The 23,370-nt window shown below is 46.3% G+C and overlaps 1 protein-coding gene across 2 annotated transcripts in view; it reads left to right on the forward strand.

The window, feature by feature from the left end:
• The first annotated feature begins 8,918 nt into the window (after positions 1-8,918).
• MTURN (maturin, neural progenitor differentiation regulator homolog) overlaps positions 8,919-23,370 on the forward strand; it is a 263,443-nt gene continuing 248,991 nt past the window's right edge. The window contains exons 1-3 of one of the 2 annotated variants that reach the window (XR_010623201.1): positions 8,919-9,080; positions 13,010-13,132; positions 17,863-19,151. Coding sequence is in view for 1 of the 2 variants with exons in the window: in XM_065753215.1 (XP_065609287.1) it covers positions 8,919-9,080; positions 13,010-13,132; positions 17,863-17,973 (396 nt within the window). In the remaining variant the exon portion in view is untranslated. Of the gene's footprint in view, positions 9,081-13,009; positions 13,133-17,862; positions 20,801-23,370 lie in introns of those variants that run through there. The other variant, XM_065753215.1, reaches the window with a different exon arrangement.

Genomic DNA, 23,370 nt, shown 5'->3' on the forward strand with positions numbered 1-23,370 from the left:
CTCCTCTCCTGAGAGAAAATGTGCTCTGCTCTCGCAAGCTTCAAGCAGACTGAAGTTTTACATTTGTGAGGGAGACCTGCATGCTCGTTGGCAGTGTGATCAGTGCTAGGTCTGCTCCTGACTTCCCAGCTTAAGGTTTGGATGAGCAGGGAGGCATTTCTGTTACATTTCCCCATTACTGGCACTTCCTGCTGCGTTCTGTTGGTGCTATTACTCGTGCTTACGTGGAAAAGCAGCAGTGTAACGTTTTCATTGCCTCACTCACTGCCTGCACAGACACTCTAAAATCCAGGACGCGTCATAGGAATTTTACTAATTAGACATTAGTAAAATACATGGAACTTAAGAGGGTAAGACAACAGTGGGCTACACTGATTTGAGTCATCATTTTAACTGTGGTTTAAATCAGGAGGAAAGCTTCATTCATACAGACAGTTTCTGCCTTGCTTTGCATTTGTGCTTGAGGTCATGGTTTAGCGTTACCCCTCCCACTTTCTTCCCCTCCATGCCTATTGGCAACCACAGCAACATATTTCCACGCAGATACCTATCTCTGCAACATGACATTCAGTCACCCTTTGTGTCCCCTGGAGGTGCATTGGGGTGACCCATTTACAGCTTGTGAGCGTTTCAGCCATGTGTGTCACACACCCATACTGCAGCAAATGGCCGCACATTGGGCTAGTGAGAAACACAGTGACCCACAGCTCGGTCGTGGGTGTAAGCCAGTCCCTGTGTGTGGGACCAGCCTGTCCCCTCCCTCCCACTGTCACAAGTGGCTCCAGGTATCTTCTCTCTGAGAAGCTTTCTGGAATCTACACTGCTTGCAGGTACGTGGTGCGTTTGATGGAGTCAGCCCTGTGGAGATATTAGTGGGCAGTTCATAGAAGGCTGGCTGCCCCCTCGTTATGTGTTCCTTAATGAATATCCTTGTGTGTTAAAACTATTGCCAGCATGATGTTTTGACTGGGGCTCCTAAAGTTTGATGTCTCATATGCTGAGGAATTGTAAATGTTCCTTATCTGTTGGTGATTTGCAGTGAGTTCTATTCAGATGGAAATAGGAATGGAAATAAGTTGCAGAAAAGCAGTTCTTTAGAATTCTTGTAATTAGTTGACTGGGGTTATCTTTAACACAACAGAGAAATAAATTGACTAAAATACATTTTGATAAAACCTCTTAATGGAGCAAAGTGCTCCCAGTGTGTTCTGTTAGGTGCTACTCCTGCAGGATTTTAACACTAGCAGATCTTAGCACCTCAGGCTATTTTTTTACTCATAAAGTAGAAACACTTTGACAATTAGTTTAAATGTAAATACACAATGCAATAATCAGAATGGATTGAAATTAGTAAATATTTCTTCATGTTCATGAGGGAGCTGCCCACTGGCCTATGCCATATGCCTGCTTGTGGTTATCTACAAAAATAATTTGTTGGGCAAAGCTTTATAGTCTTCTTTCCTACTTCAAAGTCTATTTATGTGAATAAAAATGAAGTTCAACAATCCATGCATGTATTTCTTCATTTTTTAATTTGGAAAGTGAGAGAAATGAGGCCTGGAATTGCATGTAATTGAGAATATTTATTTTCAGTAATTGCCTGAGTTACTCAGGTTCAGCTGGTAACAATGAATGATGATGCATTGAATCCACCTGGTTATTTAGAGGTTTTTACTACCTTCACGTCCCCCAGTACATGGATAGGAAAGGAAAATAAAAGTAGTGTTGAAACAAAAGCTGAGATGTTTGGGAATTGTTGGGACAAACAAGTAAATTTAAAGTAGTTGAGTATCAGTATACTTTGTACACCCAAATCTTGTCCTCGGTAGATAAGCTGACAACCTAATTCAGCTTATGTGAGAAGGGTGGATATGAGGAAGAAGTTTGTTACAGTAAGGGCAGTGAGGCACTGACATGGGTTTCCCAGAGGTGTGGTAGATGTCCCATCCCTGGAGACACTGAAGGTCAGGCAGGACGGGGCTCTGAGCACCTGATGTAGCTGTAGGTGTCCCTGTACAATGCAGGGGAGTTGGACTGGAGGGCCTTGAAGGGTCTCTTCCAACTCAAATGATTCCATGTGAAGGGAAAAGCCCTTGAGCTGCTAATGCTTCCTGTGAGGATGTTCTGTCACTGGGCCTCGGCCTGCACTAGCTGAATGCACTTAGCATCACTATTACAAATAAAATTCACTGCTATATTGCAGGCCGTTAAAAACGTCTTGCTGAAGGGATGTGACCAAGAGTTTTGCTGAGACATTTGATGCTTCTATTTCATTTAGCACTGCCAGTGGGTTTCTGCATGCCCACATGTGACATTTTGGCCATTTGTAGGTGGAAGCAGGGGCTGGAAGGAGGCTGAGTTCTTTTTTCTGTGTGCCGTTGGATTGCAGTTGGACCATGTGTTTTAAAACGGTGCTGACTAAATGAGTGAGACAAATTATGGGATTTCTTGGAAGAAATCTTGTGTATTTGGCCGGAAATCCCACTGATTCTGTAAATTCTGGTACATCTTCTGGTGTCATATAGCAAAATGCCCCCAGTTGACCAAACTTTTTGCGCTTAAGGTCTTTGGCCAAAGTACTGCCAAATCAGAGCACTGCTGTACCATAAGCACCAAGGTAATGGCTGAAACTGCCTCAAACACAGGAGAAAGGATGCGCTCCTCTAGTTTAATCTGGGGGTTGGAAATGTTCCGATTTTCTTCTGTATAAACAAGGCTATGATTCCAGCTACTTTAACAAGACTTAAAACTTTCTAAATAACTGCTGCAAATTGGCTTTCTAAGTCACAGATAAGTAATATTTTCAAAAGTAACCATATCTAAGTTCCAAGGAGACTGCACTGACAGCCCAGAGCAAATACATTTGCAAATGACTGTTTCAGTCTGCCAGAAGGAAAAGGATCATATCACTTGGTATCAGCTTTGAGATTAGGTCTCAGAAGCCTGGATTTTCTGGCCTCAGGTTCCATTTGTGAGTCCATGTGTGTCATCTGAAGAGAGCAGGTTAGGATCATGTTGACACTCAGAGAAGCATGGGCTCTTAATTCATTTGGGCACCCTTGGACATCTCTCTCTGTTCCTCTTGAGTAGCATTTCCATTCAGAAGTTTAATTTGGGTGCATTTTTGAATCCCCATCATCTCCTTTCTGATTTTAATTCTCCTGAACTTCCATGAATATAGGCCCTTCTATAGGTGCCCGTGTGAAAACCTCCTTACATGAAGCAGTTTTCCACATTCTGACTTGAAGGAAAGCTTTCCCTGTGTGTTGCAAATAAGATATAATTTTCCTCTTCCACACAACCACGGCCAACCTCTGAACTCTGCCATGACCTCTTTGTAACTTGGGGGTTGGCTTTTTCTTCAGCATCTCTGACACCTCCTTAGCACTCTACTACTCCACCCTTTATAACCCTTCACAAAAACAACCAAGGGCATGCTCAGTCATGGTCCTAAGACAAGGGAGATCACTACATCCCACTGGAGGATACTGACTGAATCTGGCCTCCAGAGCACTCACTTCCAAAAACAGTTCTGCATTAACCCTGGCTTACTGCACACTGGCTTCTTCAGGTTTATGCAAGAGCATGCATGTCCAACCTTGCCTGCACTGCACTGAGCAAAGAGGAATTGTCTTGGGCCACGTATGCATAGGGTTCTATGAAAGTAATGCCTCCTATTTATTTCCATGGAAACTACAACAGATATAAGGAGTATAACTACTCATGTCCTGGTTTCAGCCAACACAGTGTTAATAGCACACTGCTGTGTAGTTGTTGTTGGGTCAAGCTACTGCCATGATGGCACGGGGCAGGGAGTAGCTGCAGGATGGGCTGGGCCGGGCCACGCTTGGGACGTGGCTGGGATAAAAGTTAAAATCCTTTACCTTGGGAATGGTGCCCAATTTCTTTCTGTGCTTTGGAGGCTGAAAGCAGCATCATAAATAATTAGGTGTCAAGAAAATAAAATCCCTAATTCATTATTAGCCAGTCAAGACACTGGGTCTTGCAGTTAATTAATCCAGCTCATCCACTCACTTTCCAAATGCCATCAGGAGACTCTGAGGTGGAGTAAATACACTATAGCTGTGCTTATGCTGGTGAGCAGTACAGCCTGGGAGTGTGTCCATAATGCAGGAGAGTGCTGAGTCTGCACTGTTCTCACCATGTGCCTTTCATCTGAGAGGAATCCACCCTGTGTGCCCTTTTCATGATGTAAACCAGAGCGTGGTAAGTGGGGATGACTGGGGCATTCTCTGTGTAAGTGCTCTATAAGACTGAGCCAGATCCTCTGTGAAAATGACAGGAGAAGATGCACATTAAGAAATACTGCTTAAGCCCAGGAGCATGACATTAAGCTTCATAGCCATGGTATTAGTATATGAATCATTCTGAATAATAACATGATTAAATAGCTGAGAAACTCACATTTTCACAAATGTTAAAACATGAACAACATTCCTGTGGAATGTGCACCAATTTCCATCTGACTGCTATGTGAGACACAAAGTGATTGCACCAAAGCCAAAGGAAGGATCCAGAGGTAGAGCTATGACCAGGTTAGCCACATATTTTCTTATTCCCTCCTATTACTGGCCTTGTATCCCTGACATCAGCCAAGGCTTGCCATTGCAGGAATTGCAGATAAATGCTGGATGCTTTGTGCTTTCAGCTGTTCAGGCTGCATTGCAGATGGACACAGCTCCTTTTTCTAAGGGATGCTCTGCCTTAGAACCACAGAATCACAGAATACCCTGAGCTCGAAGGGCCCCACAAGGACCGCTGAGTCCAACCCGCTGCCCTGTGCATCCTGTTCCATGCCCACTGCCCTGTGGTGCAGAGCCTATCCCTAACTCCCAGCTGCCCCTCCCCTGACACAGCTCCATGCCGTTCCCTCGGGCCCTGTCGCTGTCACAGACAGCAGATCTCAGCACTGCCCCTCCACTCCCTGTGAGAGCTGCAGCCACCATCAGGCCTCCACTCAGCTCCTCTGCTCCGTGCTGAGCAAACCCGGGGACCACAGCTGCTCCTCACACCTTGCCTTCTAGACCCTCCCTCATCTTTGTAGCTCTCCTTTGGGCACTCTCCATTATTTCTATGCCCTTTATGTCTTCCAATGTGACAGCAGTCACTGCTGGCACTCTGTTTTGCATCACTTCCCATGACCGTGTCCCTGTGCTGCTGCGACAGAAATCCACACTGTTTGATATCATTGTGGGCCCTACTGCCAGAGCAGCTGCAAGACGAGCTTGGCCAAGCTTGGGCCAGTGTCTGTGCCTGAGACAACACCCTCAGGGTACAATGTACCAGATACAGACATAGCTGTGTCAGTTTACACCAGTGCTTGCACTGGTAAGTTTTTTTTCTCTGTAGATAATACAGTCAATTTTCCTCTACTTCTGCCTTTAGAAAGAATGTAAATCACCATAGTTAAAATCACAAGGCCTTGTAAAAACCTGCCTGTGCCCAGAAAGCCAAGCGTCGGAGATTGCCTGGAGCTGAGGAAGAAGTGGCATCTTTTTCAATAAATTTACATCTCTAAATAGATGATAAGTGTTGAATCAATTTCCATATGTTTAAAATAGCAGAGCATTAAGTATTCTGGCACTTCAAGCAATCAGCTAATTTGGGACTATTATGAGAGTATCTTTTATACCAGCAGAGCAATTCATCAGAAAATCAGGGACAGTCTGCATATCTGTGCCCTTTCAATACCATAAAGGACAGCAAATTGACAAGAAATGTTATTTGTTTGCCTGAAGAGTCTATGGCATCTTATGACATTCGGGTCTTCACAAAATCCACTTTCATCTCTTAATAAAGCAAGTGATAACATACCCCAATTTGGCCACACAGGCTTCACAGGTCCAGTGATAAGTGATAATCAAAGTGTAGCCAACGATAAGTGAGAGCAGTGCAGCTATATGCTTAATGATGAAAGCAGCAGGAGCTGAGCCATGCTAACCTCTTTGCAGGAGGCAATGTGTGATGGCAGGTGCTGCCTGGTTTCTCCACACTTACCCCTGAGCTAGGCTGCCTCTGGCCACATCCAGCTGGTCAGCTCTGAGCACAGCTCACAGTTCTCTGCTCCTGCCAGCATGTTTACAGCTGAGATGAAAGAAATATTGTTTTCCAAAGGTCACCGAGTATTAAAGGTGCATGCAGCCTGTGCTTCAGAAAGCCTAAAGGAAAGTGAATGTCTTTTAGAATCAGTGTTTTTGACCTGGATGAGGGTAGGATGGAGACCTCACAATGGACTTTAAAGGTCAGATTAAAGGGAAGATGGATGGAAATATCTTCAGAGCTTCCAGTGAAGTGATCCACAGTGTCACCCACAGTTCGCTGAGTAACTAAATGTTTCCACTGCATTCCAGCACGCTGCTCACAAATGCAGTGTGCCATGCATTTAATAAATGCACAACACCATGCAGCCTGGAGACACAGCACTGACCTTGCACCACATTGCCTCAGCGTGGTACAACTGCATCATTGTATTCCCCCTCACATTTAGCACACCATCCTCCAGGTCCCAAAAAGCAGGGACCTGGAGGAGGACAGATTCAGGGTTATTTGGTGATATGTTTTTTATTTAAGTTCATGTCCTAGAAAAGCCAGCACCACTGGGGAAAGCTGCTCAAGTGGAATTTCCATAGCTCAGATCTTTGCTGTTCATCAGCTGACTTCTCACTGCCAAGTAAGTTCAGCCACTGACTCCAAAGGGGATGTCAGGATTTGGGGGAGCAGTGGGATCCTTATTTTCTACAGATTTTTTGCTCTTTTTGGTCATTTATAACTCGGGAAACCACACATTTCTATTTCACCATCCCTCCACCATTCGCTGGAGCTCACCCCCTTGCCCTTTCTGCATTTAGACCACAGCAGAAGGGTGAATAATGAGGGCCACAGGAGGACAAGCGGGTTACTACAGCTGGTCAGGCAAATTAATGCAAATTACTTGGCAATTCACCAGAAGTAGGCCAAAGAGGGCTCTTCATGAGAAAAAGAAAGGAAAATTAATCTTGGAGGTGGCCAGTCCACAGTCTGAATGTGTTGGATTCCAGAACTGTGGGAGCCTTCTGTTTCTTCAACTTGTTCAGCTTTCTGCCCATATCCTGAATCTTTCCCCCAAACCACTTAATGTCTTTGTGTCCTGGGAAGAACAAATCCCTCGCAAAGTGTTCCCTTCCCCACACTAAGGGTTGCTGGCTGTCAGCCTTCAGGGCCATGACCATCACCAAGGGGAGGGTTGAGGTTTTAGGTACTGGATCCTTTGCAAATCTCTCTTCTTCACCTTTCCAGTCCGTGCAAACTGCAGAAAATTGGTTTCATCACTCACTATTGCTGCTGTCTTGCACCTTTCATCCAACACATTGGGAACTGTGCTCTATAGTATTGAGATCAACACTCTTTAATACCTGCATATTGTGTCCAGTTCTAGGATTCCCAGCTCAAAAAAGACAGGGATCTACTAGAAGGAGCCCAGAGGAGGGCCACAGAGATGATAAAGGGCCTGGAGCATCTCCTGTGTGAGGAAAGGCTGAGTAACATGTGTCTATTCAGCCTGGGAAAGACAGAGGGGGGATCTGATGAATGTTTATAGATATCTAAAGGGAGGTGGGAGGCAAATGGATGAAGCCAATCTCTTCTCAGTGGTGCGTAGCAATAGAACAAGGTATAATTGACCTAAAATTTGAATATAGGAAGTTCTGTACTAACATGTGAAAGAACTTCCTTATGGTAAGGGTGATGAAGCACTAGAACAGGATAACCAGAGGGGTTATGGAATCTCCTTCTATGGAGATATTCAAGACCCTACCTGTGTGACCTGTTGTAGGATACCTGCTTTAGCAAAGGGTTGGACTGAACGATCCCTTGAGGTCCCATCCAACTCTTGCTATTCTGTGACTCTAATTCATCAGTGACATCAAACTAATGATGTTCAAGTGTAGGATTTTTCGCTTTGGTTGCGGTAATCCCAGATATGTACACAAACTAGGAGAAGAACTCTTTGAGACTGTCCCTGTTGAGAGGGGGCCTCGGTTTGATGAAAAACATAATGTGAGCCAGCAATATGTTCTCGCAGCCCAGAAAGCCAAACATACCCTGGGCTGCATCAAAAGAAGTGTGGGCAGCAGGGCAAGGGAGGTGATCCTGCCCCACTGCTCTGCTCTGGTGAGGCCTCCATGGAGAAGAGCATTCAGATGTGGAGTCCTTGGTACAGGACAGACATGGACCTGTTGGAGCTCATCCACAGGAGGGCCACAAACATGATCCCAGGGATGGAGCACCTCCCCTGTGAGGACAGGCTGAGAGAGCTGGGGCTGTTAAGGCTCCGGGGAGACATGAGAGCAGATGGGTGCCAAACCAGGTTTGGGAGGGTTGTGTGCACGCAAGCCCCAGCCCCATCAGCACCGTGCTGCTGTGCTCACATCGGGGTTTTCCGCTGGGCCCGGTCTCCTTGGGCAACGGCAACGGGACGGGGGATCCCTTAGTGTGCATCTCACCCCGACAGCACCAAGCCCAGCCCGGAAGAGCATCACAAACTCAGCGAGCTGTGGAAGCCGGGGCGTCACGTCAGACTTCCCGGCGTCACGGGCCGGGCAGCGCACCGCGTCGTGCGCCCGCTGCCAACCGGAGCCAGACGCACCGCTCGGCTCTGCGCGCCTCGCGTCCTCCCGAGAGCCCCAAACCCTGGATCGGCGCCGGCGAGACACAAGGAAACCCGAACAGCGATCTCGGGGGGGGGGCGGCGTGCTACGAGGCGCCCCCTCCCTCGCAGCCCGCCGGGGGGCGGCCAAGCCCGGCCCACCGCCCGCCGCCTCCCTTCCCACCCTCCCCCCCCCCGCTTTCCCCGCGGGCCACCCCGGCACCTCGGCGGGGCGGGGGCGCGGCGGGGGCGGACGCGGAGCGCGGCGGCGGCGATGGCTTTCGAGGCGCTGGCGGAGGCTGCGGAGCGGTGGTGCGCCCGCACGCCCTTCCAGCTCATCGCCGCCGAGGAGACGGAGCGCCGCATGGACTTCTACGCCGAGCCCGGCGTCTCCTTCTACGTGCTGTGCCCCGAGGCCGCCTGCGGAGACAATTTCGTGAGTGACCGAGGGATGGCGGACTGGGGGGGAGGGGGAAGAAGTCTTCGGGGCTTAGGGGGAGGGGGGCTGCGGGCCGGGGGAGCCCTGCCTGCCAGCACCGAGAGCTGCAAGATGGAGTCCTTGGCCGGTGTGGGGCGGCCCCGCGGGCAGGGGGCGGTCAGCCTCCCCCTTGCCCCCCCGTTCTCCTCCCTTCACCCCCCCCGGGGCGCGGGGAGTGATGCCCCCCCCCCCCCCCCCCCCCCCCCACGGACACACACCGCAGGGCTGTGTGGCAAATGGAGAATGGGCATGGATAAAATGGAGTCGGGATGACAGCAGGGCCGCCCCTGCTTGCACGCACCCCGGGCAGGTGCGGCTCCTCCCGCCGAGTTGGGTGCCGAGTTGTGGGGCCGGGGTGCCCGCTCCCGGTTCCCCGCCCCCGATGGGGAGAGCATCCTCAGCGCTGCGGGCTTCACGCAGTCGGGGAATAGCCCGACTTGGAAGGGAACCGTAAGGAACATCGGGTCCAAATCCAGTTCCTGACTCGCGGGTGAAGAGCTCCGGTTGGGCTCAGTTAAAGCACCGCATCTCCGATAGTTCCCGGCAGAGCGTTGCAGCTCCTGCTCATGCTCTTCCCGCAGACACTTCCCATGATCGGGAAATACTGAAGAATTCCCAGCCCGGCAGGTGAGTGGAGAGGGGTCGATGAGACAAAGAGCAGCCGAGTAGTTCAGGTCCTGGTGAGCGGGATGCGTGCTTGCCGGGTTGGGCCCTGAAGGAAGAGACCGAGGCTGAGCTTTGCATCTGTCCAGAGACATAAGGGACCCCTGTGCCAGGACAGCCCCAGTGTGACCTGTGCCCACCTGCAGTGTGGGCCCTGTGTGAGTCTGGCAGCAGGACCGGGCTGGTTGGGAAGGACCCCCTGTCTAAAGCCAAACCCAAGCAGAAGGGCTGCATTTCTGTCTTATGGCACTTTTCCTACTAACAAGACTTTGAAGGTAGGCAGATAGGCCTTGTTTAATTCTTTCCCTGTTGATGGTGTCAGTGCAATTAAGAACTGCTGATAAGCTGGTTCACCGTCGTTGTTCACCAGCATCATAGTTTATGCTCCAAGTGCACTGTGGGGGTCAGTTATGCTCCCAGCTCAGCTATCTTGATTTGCTGCCTTTTTGCAGTTCTACCCTACCCTACACTACCCTACCCTACCCTTCATGTTCCAAAATATCTTTTCCTTCTACACGCAAATACAAGCTGAGCTTCATTTTAAGGAGACTTAAAGTGGACCAGAGGACTGATTCTCATTTGTACCTGAGCCCCTTGAGTTGCATGGCTCTGGTAAGATGGAAGAGAATGACAAAGGAAATAATACACTTTGTGATCTTTCAGTCTTACAGGTCTTACAAAGGAGCCTCACATTTAATCAACATCTGGTGCCTGTTGTTCTCATTCTTTATGCCCTCATTTCATAATAATGTGACTTAAAAAGCTATGTAGGAGGTGCCAGTGAAGTCCGTGATAACTCACTTGTGAGGAAGAAATGATGAGCATGCTGAGTTTAAAAGAGAGGAGGAGAAAGACAGGGAAAGGTTGCCAAGAAGCAGTCTGGGAGATAAAAACAGGATCTTGTATAAAACCTGAGATCACAAGGATCATACGATTTTAATTTCCTGGAAAGGTGTCCATGGGCTGGGTCTCTCAGCATGCTAGGGGTGCAGATGACCCTTTTAGAAGCCCGCAGGCCCTGTCAGCACCTCCTGGATGCTAAAACTCACTGAATCAGCATTTTGGAAAGGTGAAATATGAACAGTTTAGCTCCTGAGGTTCACGGTGTTCCCAGAAGATTGATTGGACTCGTGTAGCTGTAACCAATGCGGGTGAGGGTTGAGGTGCAATTCCTTGCAGTCTTGTCATTTGTTTTGCCACCTTGTTATTGCTGATATTCAAAGTAGCCGATCAAGCAAATAAAGACATTATGCTACCTTGTTACAAGCTTTCCTGTAAGTATTTTGGAGCAGAGGTCACTAATCTAAGTTATTTTTCCATAAGCTGGTGGCAGGTGAAAGATTTCAGTGTGTTTGTGTTGCCACAGCCGAGGTTTTAAATCTGCTGGCGTGGAAATCGGTGGGAGCCTTCCTTGTTGCCTTATGATATCGTACGTATGTCCCTTCAAAGGCTGAGTGATGGATTTCTCAGGCTTCCTCCTTGTGCTTCATCATCTTATTCTCAGCTACTGCTGGCACATCCCTGCTGGAGACTGAAATGGGGAGACTGCAAAGTGAAAAAGACTCTGTAAAAACATGATAGGATGACGTGTGGTCAGCTTTCCCTGGGAAACAAACTAGCTATTAGTTATAAAAGGGCAAGGCGTGATTTTCATGGATATGGAAGCCCCTGTGCATGGATCTCATAGCTGAAAGAAGCCACAATCTAAACAAGAACCAGGATGTTAACAGTCATGATCATTCTGATCATATAAACAATTACAGCAGTTTAGCACAAGACACAAGCTGCTGACCTGTAACATTGAGGCCTCACATTTGGCACTAAGATTAGAAGTAATAAAAAGGTTATTGCTCGAACGTTAAGAAATTGTGAGCCAGACCTCCAAAATCTCCAGGCTGTTGTTACAACGTTGTAATTTGGAAAAGAGCTCATTGGTATTTTTGAAAGGGTTCATTTGAGTCCATTTAATGTACTTCCTGCCTTTTTAGGCCATAACAATCCCAAAGCCAGACTTTTTTATTTTTTTGAAGCAGGAGCTGCTTGTATGATTGTAGGACTGCAAGGCCCGTGGCTGTGAGATGGAGTGGGGTGTGGTGAGACCTGTGGTATGTGTTTCTGAGGGCTCCCAGACTGTCAAGAGATAACTCTGGGTGCGTGGAACAAGTAGAACCTAGTCTGTATGACAGGGATTTTTCTTAGCATACCATTTCCCTGCGGTTATGCAGGTTGAGAGAGGTCAGAAGCGATTGCTGCTTTTGCCTTAAGGACACAACTTCAGTGAAGTTAAGTAGTGTTTTCTTTAGACAAATGGCTAACTGTATCCCTGGCTCACTGCTGAGCAGGGAGGCAGCATGCAAGCCCTGTGTTGGGGATGGGTGTGTGTGGTTCTTGCTCTTTCTATGAGCATTAGTTAAGCTTCAGAGAAACGCTCTCCTGTCCCCACTGAAGCATAACCTACGCTGTTTATAGCACAGTAAAAAGCTGCACAGCACTTTGGGGAAAAGAATTGCCATGCAGAAATAGAGGTCTAAGTGTCTCCAACAATTCTTGCAGTATGACACTTCTCTTTGTAAGATAGTTCTGTGCTCCAAGACTTCACATTAAGAGCACGCATTAAATTGTTCTGTGAGCCACACTTGTGAGCGAGGAGCAGTGTTGTCAGAGGGTTCCCATCCATCAGCTCTCCATTTCAAACAGCTGCAGAGCAGAAGCAGCAGCATTTTGGGGACAGGCTTCACAGAGCCAGGCTGAGGAGCTGGCTCCTCTCAAGCAAGAGCAAGTGGAGAGGATTATCCCAAATGGGTTTATATGTGGCTGCCAAGGCCTAGAGTGGACAGACCTCTAGGAGAAGATTCAGCAGCAGGTTATGCATAGGAAAAGAACACCCAATGTGACTTCTGGGTCTAAACAGGACTAGTATCAAAGAAAACACGTCTGCTTGTAAAATGTGTTTGCATGCAAGGCACGCACCCTTTGTTGCCAGCGAAGTCATAAGGGATTTTCTCTCCTGGATGGATTTCCCTGCCTTCCATTTCTTGGTGTCAGTAAAATCAAAACTCCCCTCCAGAAGCCTGGCTTCTGATCCATCCCCCAGTGCAGGTCTGAACTCGGGGCCACGGTGTACTTTGGCAGATGTTTGTGATCCATCGGCTTTTAAAAACCCGTGGAGAGGCCAGTGTGGGCCCCTGTTAACGCCTCTTTCTTGTGCTGCTTTTGGCTTTCAGCACGTCTGGAGTGAGAGTGAGGACTGCTTACCTTTTCTCCAGCTCGCACAGGATTATATCTCTTCCTGCGGGAAAAAGACACTCCATGAAATACTGGAAAAAGTCTTCAAATCCTTCAGACCCGTAAGTGCCTCTGTTTTACTTCCAAGTGTTGTCAGTTGTCTGTGACTGTCAGTATGGCAACACTGGATGGAGAAAAGACACTTTCCTCCTTCAGCATCTTCTGTCATATACTGGGGTGTTAGCATGTCAGCCTCTATCAGACAATTGCAGATTTTAGGATGAGAGGGAATGGCCTTAAATCATGCTGGGGAGGTTCAGGTTGGACATAAGGAAGGGTTTCTTCTCAGGAAGAGCAGTGAGGCAGTGGCACAGGCTGCCCAGGGAGATGGAGGAGTCCCCATCCCTGGAGTGAAGAACCGTGTAGATGGGGCACTGAGGGAAATAGTTCAGTGGTATGGTGGTGATGGGCTGATGGTTGGACTAGATGATCTTAGAGCTGTTTTCCAGCTTTAATGACTCCTTGCATCTGTTCTGTGCTTGCGAAGAGGCTGAAGCAGAAGCTGGGTTCTGTGGGAAAGAGGCTTGTGTTTGGCTGGTTTGCCACTACTCAGTCTTCTCTGTCCTTGTGTAACACCAAGGTTTGGGTCGATGCCTGGATTTTGTCAGAGTGAAGTGACTTTGTTGGGCTGGCCACTGTGCTTCTTTTTTTTTTGCCAAACCCTCCTCTTGCTTAGTCTCTCTTTTGGTAAGGGTTGCTTAGAATAATTACAGTAAATTTAATAATTAAATACAACAATTGAAGCTTGACTGCTGGTAACTCGCTGATTTTTATGTGATTTGGGTTGTTTGTCTGAGCTGGTGCAGAGAAGGGTGGAGCTTCATTTCCAGGCCTATGCTTCACTTGATGTCCATGGCAAAGCTGATCAGAAACTCAACATGCAGGCAGCTTTCCCTCCTAAGTTTGTCTGACTGGCTAATCACAAAGACTGAGAATTCACTCCAGGTATTTAGAGTGAATGGTGTTAGGAAAACATGGGACCTCCCCATGTTGTGCCCCTTCATTGCCATGGAAAGCCACAGCTGGCTGACATGAAAGAGCTTGATTTCAATCCTTGAGAGGCTGGAACAGATGCACACTTTTCTTAGAAGAGACTGGAAATCTGATCCTTCAGTACAGCTGTTTATAATTGTGAAAACATACAAAAGTCTAAATATTCTTCCCAGAAACAATATTTAGCTCTCTGTTATTTTCATGGCTGTTTTCTCCCACTCAGAAAAGCTGTGTCTTTGAGGAGAAACTTGCATCAGTTTAACTAAGGAGGACTTCAAAAGGTCTTAATTGAATTGGTACAGATCACTTGCTTCATTTTAAACCGCATTTATTTCAGTGTAGCTTAAGTTGCTGAGAAATTGGCTTCAGTCAAACCGAGTTAAGCTACTCTTTAGGATAAAGAAGTTCAAAGCCAACGGAACCACGATGCTCGTTTAGCTTCATTAGCACGCCAGCTTTTACCCAGTGATTCCTGTAGCCAAGCTCACAAGTGGTAGTTGAACATCACATCTCTACCAAAGACATCCAGTCTTGATGTGAAGACTTCAGGTGACTGAATGAGTTCAACACTAATGGGCAGTTTTTCTTCTGATGATCAGTTATACTCTCGTCCAAAAACTCTTTTATTTATAATCTCATTTTTTCTAGCATTGCTTGCTATCTGTTGAATTTCACTGTGCTTTCATCTGCTCAAGAACACCCTCCATTACCAGAGCCCTCTAGTGGACTGCAGCCAAGTACCTCTTCATTTTCTCTGGCCTGTGCCACTAAGATTGTTCATGAGATTCTCCTTTGACTTAAGTTAGCAAGAGGTTTGCATCAGTGTAATGAAACTGGTTTTATCATTCAGTTTATGGTTTGTGTGTTGACAAGACTAATGAGAAATGCTTTTCCCTTACTGTAATTATTACAAATAGCACACACACAAAACCAGCCTTCACTTAAAAAGTGAAGTGTGGGATATATGGAAACAGTTATTGTGCACCTTCATGCCTTTGTCAGAATGAAACCAATCAGTACTGGGAAATATCTTTGGCACTCTTTCCCCTCATCCCCTGTCCTGTTTTGTTAACGAAATAGCCTTGCTGTGAGTGTAAAGGTAATGGTGCATTTGCATTTCTTCCCCAGTATCCAAGCAAAGCTCACTGTAATAGGAAAGTCTGGCAGATTTCAATTTGAAAGGCAGCATTTTAGGGAAAGCTGAAGATCAGACTGTGCTTTTCTGAAGCACCCCATGATCTTGGGTGAGATTAGCCCCTGAGAGGCTGAGAAGGAAGCAGATTTGTGGGATCTGGTAAGCACTTTCTTGAGAGGTTCTTCAGTGTGTTTCCAGCTGGACATCCAAGGTGATCAGGCAGTTTTAAATGCCTTTGGCAGGGAAATGAGGGAACAGGCAGAGGTGTCCATGCTTCTAAGCACATCCACCTGGAATCCTGTCACACTGAGCTGCAACAAGCACGTCACCTCTGTACAGCATCTCTTGGTGTGCTAAAGCTCTGTAGTGTACTTGGGTTGTTTTTCACTGTTTGCATGTCAGCTTCTGGTAGAAGGTATTGCTTGTTTCATGAGTCTGAGATATAGAAGCTGCTAGATTATTTTCATTAGGGTACTTAGAAAGAGTTAAAAAAGACATAAAGAAAAAAATCCCTGAGGGAAATGGCACCAACATCAAGAGCTTGCAGAGAACCAAAATGTGAGTCGTAAAACTTAGCAGCAAATTGCTGGACTCCTGCATTGTGCTGACCTTTGATCTAAAAGTCTGTGTCCAGGGTGGGGAATCTGCCATGTAAAAGCCAGTAGGAATAAGTAGCTTTAGTTCAACCTGTGCTGCTGCTGCTGGCTGTTGTTCTTATTCTCTCCTCTCTGCTCTCCTGTTTGTTCCTTTTGCCTACCTCTTTCCTCCTTGTTTTTGCTCTCCATTAAAGTCCTTTCCGATCAGCCATGTGGTAGACGTGGACCAGAAGCAAACAGGAGAATCAGTCTGGGATCAGCTCACACCACATCTGTCATCCTTTATAAAACGTGCCTAAGCTGAGTGGCATCACCCCCGACGTTTGCCACGCCAGGGAGGGGAGAGCTGTGTGTCCTCAAGGCAGGAGGAGGGATGCATGACAGACAGAGACCTGTAGGCTTGTGCACATCCTTTTGGTTCTCTTGTATGCTGTGGGGTTTTGTGCTAGTTTTACATACCTAAAAGGCTTCTAGTATCCATAACACCAAGATGGGGCTCTCACTCCTGTAGCTCATTTTCCTGCAAATCAGGGAGGAATTATAACTGGAGCTGGGCAAAAAATGTGATCAAAGTGCTTTCTGCTGGCTGATGTAAACAGAGCAGTGCCACACACAAATCTAATTTGAATGCACCAAATCAGTTGAGTGAAAATAATTCTGACAGATAAAAAAAGTCTAGAGGCCTTGCTTTTCCATTTGAAAAAGTGTTTTAATTTTAACTTCAAAATGAAAGAAAACCCCCACATCCTGAAAATGAACCGCATAGTTTCACATTCATGTTACACAGCTGAACATAAGATTTGAAAAATAGGTGTGCACAGAAATATTTCCTGTTTGTTCTGCTCTGAAAGCAAGAAGACTGGGGTCTCTCTGTAGATATTTTTAACATGCAAAGGAGGGGGGTTAGTCAGCAAATTCTCTTTCCATTTCACTGCCAAGAAGCCCTGCAACTGAAAAAATGATTTTCACACAGTGATGTTGAAGAGTGCATGTGCCCAGAGGCTAATTCTGTGTATTGGCTTCATATCTGCCAAATAATTTAGAAGGTTGATCTTGGGCTAAATCTCAATTAAACTTAAACTAAACATCTGCCTCGTCACAGCCTTCTCATTTTTGTGCTACCACCAAGCAAGCATCGCTGCCTTGATTTTTCTGGGTTTTGTCTCTTTTGAGAGACAACAGCTGTGTCACACTCCAAACAGGGTGTTGCACGTGTCTGTGCTGCTCGTCCAGCCCTGGCAAGCTAAATACACACTATTCCAAATAATGTCTGGCGCACGATTTTGCTTTGAGGCTTTTAACAGCTGGTAGTGCAGGATTCCAGTGTGAGATTTCCAGAACAGATACATTGGTTTGCTTATTATTTGGTTCATCTGTCTTCCTGACTTCTGTTGGCTTGGCAGCCTTTTGGAGGGGAGGGGAAAAGTTCAAGCATTTCTATTTGCTCCTTTTCCCGTGGCAAATAAATGCCATTGCAGAAACATGAGCTGTCAGATGGAGGCATCCAGACATCGACCAGGGAAGATGAGCTAGCCCAAATTTAATTTTCAGAAATATAAAGGGATTTGGGCAACTTTGAGCTGAGTACACCGTATTTCTTATGGAGATTGCTTCACCCAGCATGCCAGTCTTCATCTGGTGTAAGGGAATGAAGGGTTTAAGAGAAACGCTTAATGTGGTGGGATCTTCAGGGTTTTAGGGACACTGCACGTGGATTCTTTCTTTTTTGGAATTTGGATGGTTACTGAACACAATCTTACATAAATACTGCTACAGTATAACCATGGTTTGTTCCAAAGTTAAGCCACTGCCAGGTCTAAACACTCAAAAAATTGTGATATGACCTCGGGGAAAAAAAGAACAGAGCTCTTTGAAGAGCTTTGCTTTGATTTTATGTATCTTCTGGTCTCTGAGCTCTTAATTCGGTGTGAGGATGCATTTTCCAATCTTCCCTTATTGCATGATTTGAGATTTCTAAGAAGTGGCATCCAGGTATTGTGGGAAGACGTGCAGTGAAACCACATGAATGGGTAACTCACTATTACACCATATTTTCTCTTCTTTGCAGCTACTCGGGCTTCCAGATGTTGATGATGATGCGTTTGAAGAATATAATGCAGATATGGAAGAAGAAGAACCAGAAGCGGATCACCAGCAAATGGGTGTCAGTCAGCAGTAATTTTCAGAGAAGCTGAAAAATTGGGAATCCTGTGGTACCAGGTGGGGTCAGATAGTCCCACGTTAGGCTGTTTGATTTAAGCACATCACATGGGGATATCTGGCTCCCAGCATAAAAGTTTTATGAAATGTTTATTTAAAAAAAAAAAATAATCTGTGATGGGCTTTGCTAAGAAGTGACCTGAATTTTGCTCCTGCTTCAGTGGAGTTTCTATGGAGTTGTCTTGGTAGTATTCTGCCATTACCAGTCTAGAAGTAGTTTTGTTGCTGACTGTCTCCTTGATTTGTGTTTGACAGTAACGTTCACTGACATGAATGTAGGGTTGCCTTGAATGTAGGGACCGCAGGGCTGGCGTGCTGAGTACTCCTTTGCGTGTCACCTCTTGGGGGAATTGGTGCCAAGTGTAGATGCAACCAGCACTTTTCTTTTTAGTTCAGCAGCTGTGACTTGTGACTCTACCAGACAGAGCACCATACTTTGAGAAGTTTCTCCTTAAATCACTAGCTGAATAGTGGTCAGTGCTGCAGAAATGCACATGGAGGCTCAACTAAGAAAAAATGGGGAGTGAGAAGTCCAGGGGGTATTTGTGTCAGACCTGTTGATGTCATTTTACTGACACCTGAGTTTATGAGTGATCGGCTTCAGAACTGGGAGCAATTAGAGCTCTGGTATTGACAGTACGTATCAAAACGAACCTGGGTACTCTCACACCATTTAACCCAAAGCCAGATACTGTTTTTGTGCAAATTCAATCAATTAAAATCAGCCACTGCATATCCCACATCTGCATGAAAACCAGCTGTAAGCTTCACTATTTTTAAAACCTCGATAAATGACTACACAGATCTTGTGGCATCACCAACTGAAGTGCAACTTAACTTGGAAGCCATAAGCATATAAACCAGCTTGTAACATTATACTGGAATTTTTCCTCCCTCTGGGCCTTTGAGCTAATCTGGGCATTTCCATCTCTGACGAGGGGAGCTAAAATACTACCCAAGCAGGAGGCCCCTCGTATCTTATACCTACTTTGCATAGGTTTAAGTGGCTCCAATGAGTGCCAGACTGTGAAGATGCAGGGTCTCTTTATTTACATGCCTTTTGTACCGAAAATACAAGAATCAGAGTGATTCTGTTGTAAGACGCCTGTTTTCTGTGATTGAACAGTGTTTCTAAATGTATTCCTTTTTTTTCCAGTTTCTTTTTAAATGGCAAAATGAAGGTCACACGCTTCAAAAGCCCTTTTATACAGAATTAGCTTTATAAAAACAAAAAGTGAGCAAAGAGAAAATGATAGGACAATTCCCAGAAACAGCTCGCACCATTTTGAAATCCCCGTTGGTAGCAACATCTCCTTTTCCATAGACTTCTAAAAGACTTTTATTTTTCAAGATTACTTAAGAGAGGAAGTTTCCTTGGGGGTTTACATTTCTGATGATGGGTTGAGAGGTGCAGAGCACCTGATTTTTCCAGCCTGAGGCAAAGACCTTCCATGATCAGGATGGGGTGCGATACCTGATTACGCACAGAAGTGTCTGCAATGCTTTCAAAATTCGAGTTTAAGAATATAAAAAAGAATGGAAGAGAAACAGAGCTTAATGAAACTTTGTACATTCTTTTGGCATGCAGGCATAAACACGGTAGTTGCAACGCGTTTTCTATGGACTAGTGACGTGAGAACTGTGGCAGTTCATTGTTTAACACTGTGCAGCAGCAATAGGCTTTTTGCTTACAAATATAAAGTGTAAGAACAGTGGGTTCCATCCCTGCTTTAGGTCCCTAAGTTTTTGTTCCTCCCCGTGAAAAAAAAAAAGATGTCATAACCTTAGGAAGAGCCTTGCTTCAGGAGAAGCTTTCTTTGTAGCATCCATTGCTTTGGTTATAGCTCGTACAGATGGATCTTTTGGGGCTGGCTTCCCTCTGCTGCAGTGCCAAGCAAGACATAATTTACAGTAGCACAAACTATTGATTGAATTGTTAACGAGCGTTTGAACATTAATATGGATGTATGCGAACATAAAGCTGTAAATCATGTAGATATATTATTTTCTGCATTCACTAACTCACTTTTTCTGGAATGCCATGTGCCATTGGGGCGATCTCCACACCAGAGTGCAAGTGCTTGGGAGATGGGGACCGTTCTGCAAAGCCCCAACTACAGCCAGCGAGATTGTGTTCAAACACAACTCTGGAGGCTGTGTGAGGCTCAGGACAGCTGCACACTCGTGTCCCCCCTCGTGCTGCTAGGAGCAGAGTGTGCAGCCCTGCTGCTGAACTGAAGCACTGCCAGGCAACACTAACAATAAACTGGAATTTTATACATAGAAAACTTAAGTGACGTGTGTATTAAATGTGAATGAGCATTAATATAGAATGTATTTTATCAAAAAATACTGATTGCTTCCTTTGACCAAATACATTTCTGTATGATCATGTTACTCGTTCCATACTTAGCAAATGATGCAGAAGATGTGGAACCGGTTTCGTTGTATCACAAAGCATTTATAGGTTTTGTTTGTATTTTATCTTCACTCCTCTACACGTTGAGGTTGGTAGCTGTTCGGTAACTCAGCGAAGGCAGCACGGTGCCTGGTTGGGCTGCCAGACTGAGAGGCTGCACCTGTGAACAGATGCACAGATGCTTGCAGGTGGAGGGACTCGGTAGGAAAGTGTGGGCTTAGGGCTCTGCCACTGCTCTGCCCTGAGCTTTGGGAGGATCTCAGCAGCTGCGCCTCTGTGAAATGCAGTGGGAGCCAGGATTTGGAGACCACCCCAACCACCCGCAAAGTATCCGCTTATTGAACCTCTGCAGTGCGTGTAAAAACTGCTCTGGGCATTCCAAGGGCTTTGAGCTCAGCTATTTGTTCTGCTAGCAACCTGCCCAAAGAATACATTGAGATGATGAGGGAGGAAGGGCTGGAGAAAAGGCAAAGTGAAAGGCCTTCTCCTCCTCTCTTTCCTGGTGGTATTATTTGTGGTGTTGTGTGAGTAGGTCAGAGCGATGGGCGGGAAGCACGCAGTAAAAAACTCCAAAAAGGATTTGCCCACAATGCATTGAGAAAGAGCACTGGCAAACTATCCCCTCATAGAGACGCGGGAAGTAACACGCCCCTGAGCACGATGGCCTGATGGCAGCCCTCTTCAGCTCTGCCCAGGGCTGGTTCCCCATTTTTAGTGCCTTTGAAAGGTTCCTGCTTGTAAAAATGCCCCCTGGGAGGGCAGCAACCCAAGTTGGTTCTGCATTGGTAACCTGACTGTATGGCTGCTGTGTTTTGGTGCAGTGTCACGACTAAGGTTTGCTGGGTGAGGTGGTGACGGGGTAGTGGAGGTTCCTGCAACATTGCTTAGCAAGTGACTGGCTTTTTCCCCTCTGGAAGCTGGGATGTGAGACCGTGACAGGAATATTGATTCCAATGGCAGTATGGATGTTGCCCTGGAAAGATGCCAAACAGGACAAGTCCTCAGCCTTTCTGAGCTTGTTTTTTAATCTTTCACAAGGATCCAGCTTATGATCAGCTTTAGCTGTGGAGGAAGGCAAGGTTAACACTTCATCCATCGTTCCCTCGTGTCACGTCCATCCTTCCTTCATGTCCATCCTTACCCCACATCAACACTTACTGCTCCATCCTCAGAACGGCCCACTTCCAGAAAAGCAGAAGCAGACAAAGAGGGAGAAGAAGACCCCTCTCACAAGGGTGAGAGACTGATGCCTATCTAACTAATCTACCTTTTGAAAATCAGGCCCCTTTGAGGCTGTCCTGGCTGGGCATCTAGAAAGTGAGGTCTCTCTGTCTGCAGGTCACTGGTAAGCCAGCTGGCATGTCTCTTGCTTAGTGTTGGTTGGCTGCAGGCTCTCCATGGGACAAGGGAAAGCAGCAAGGGTCCTTTCAGGGGCTTTGGCTGGATGCCCCTTTCTGTAAATTGCTGAGCATGAGAAAATGCTTTATCTTTCCAGTTTTGGCAGGGCTTCCCCACCTCCCTGCAGCTTGTCCATGCAGGCAGCTGCGGCTGGAAGCCTTCATATGAGTGATTTGGGGAGTTGCACACCCTGGGACAGGCTGGGCTAGAGGTGGTCATTTCCAAAACAGATGCTGAAATGAAGAGAATCCCTAAATTTCCTCTGACAGGAAATGTTTGAAGGCCAGAATCTCTCACCTCAGGTTTTTTTCTGGACTTCTGAGTCTTGGTTGTATTGTTGGTATCTGATGTCTGTAGCAGGAGCACGCTGTGTGCTGCGGAATGAAACCTGTTCGCTTACCCACAGTCACTCCTTCAGTGTGCCAAATTATCATTTACAGGCCCTAGGCATGGCTTTTTTCCCTCATAGCTAAGGGTTGTTTTCTTTTTTTTTAAGGAAGGAAATACCTGAAGGTGCATCTGTGTTATCACAAGCCCCATTTTCCACAGAGCCGTGTAACACAGTGCTGTCCATATGAGCCTGGTCACAAATGCTCAGATTAACAAAAAGGGTGTTCCTTTGTCTGAAGAAACAGTCTTCTTCAAACCAGCTACGACTGGTGACAACAAAGCTCTCTAGTTTCATGTAAAATACATCGAACTCTAAAATTTCCTTTCTGCACTGACATGCTGCTGCTCCTGTAGGCAGAGATCTGCAGTAGCACTGCGTATAAAGGATGTCTGCTTTCATCTTTGGGGTGGCAGCCCTGGATTTCAGTCATTAACATCTTTTTGTTGTTGACTTTTCTTTTAACAATGCGGGGACCAATCAGAGCTGAAAGTGTCAAGCAGAAATAATGTTAGACCTCACCATGGAAAGATTGTCCTTAGTGTGCTTGCCACCATTTGTTTTTCTGACTGGAAGATCTCTGTCTCTTTGGGACTTCAAAGCTGTGAAACATGTTGCCAAAGGACGTTGCCCTTTTGTTCAATGCTTTAAAAGGTGTAAGCCTCCAGTGGAGCCCTGCCTGTTCTTCCCTTCCTCCTTCCTCTCCCACCACCGAGGCGTCAAATCCAACAGTGTAGTTACACCATAAGCTTGCCATTAAAGAGCTTACCAAACGCTGGTGACTGATGAAGTCTTTTCTCTATGAGCAAAATAATGGGTCCTGGTGGGGTAAAGCATAGCTAAAATGTGTGTGGGGAAGAGAAGGAGAGGCTTGTGTAAACCTGGAGCTTGCAGGTGCAAGGAAGAGAAAATGATTCCATCTGAGCTTTGAGTATTGCAGAGTAAGCCATGCTCTGCAGGACAGGATCCTGAACTGCCAGGACTTTCCATTTAGTGCAGAACATTTGCTGTCAGAATGTGGGAATTAGTGGTAATATTTGTGGATGAGCAAGTGTTTCACATTTCCCAGGTCCTCTTTTGTTTTGCACAGATTAGGGAGACATCTGTTCTAATTAACAGACATGTAACGACATTGAAATGAAAATAGGAAG

This window comes from Cyrtonyx montezumae, unplaced genomic scaffold, assembly GCF_038088225.1.
Source record: "Cyrtonyx montezumae isolate F1298 unplaced genomic scaffold, pur_monq_1.0 scaffold_8, whole genome shotgun sequence".
Classification (NCBI taxonomy): Eukaryota; Metazoa; Chordata; class Aves; order Galliformes; family Odontophoridae; genus Cyrtonyx; species Cyrtonyx montezumae.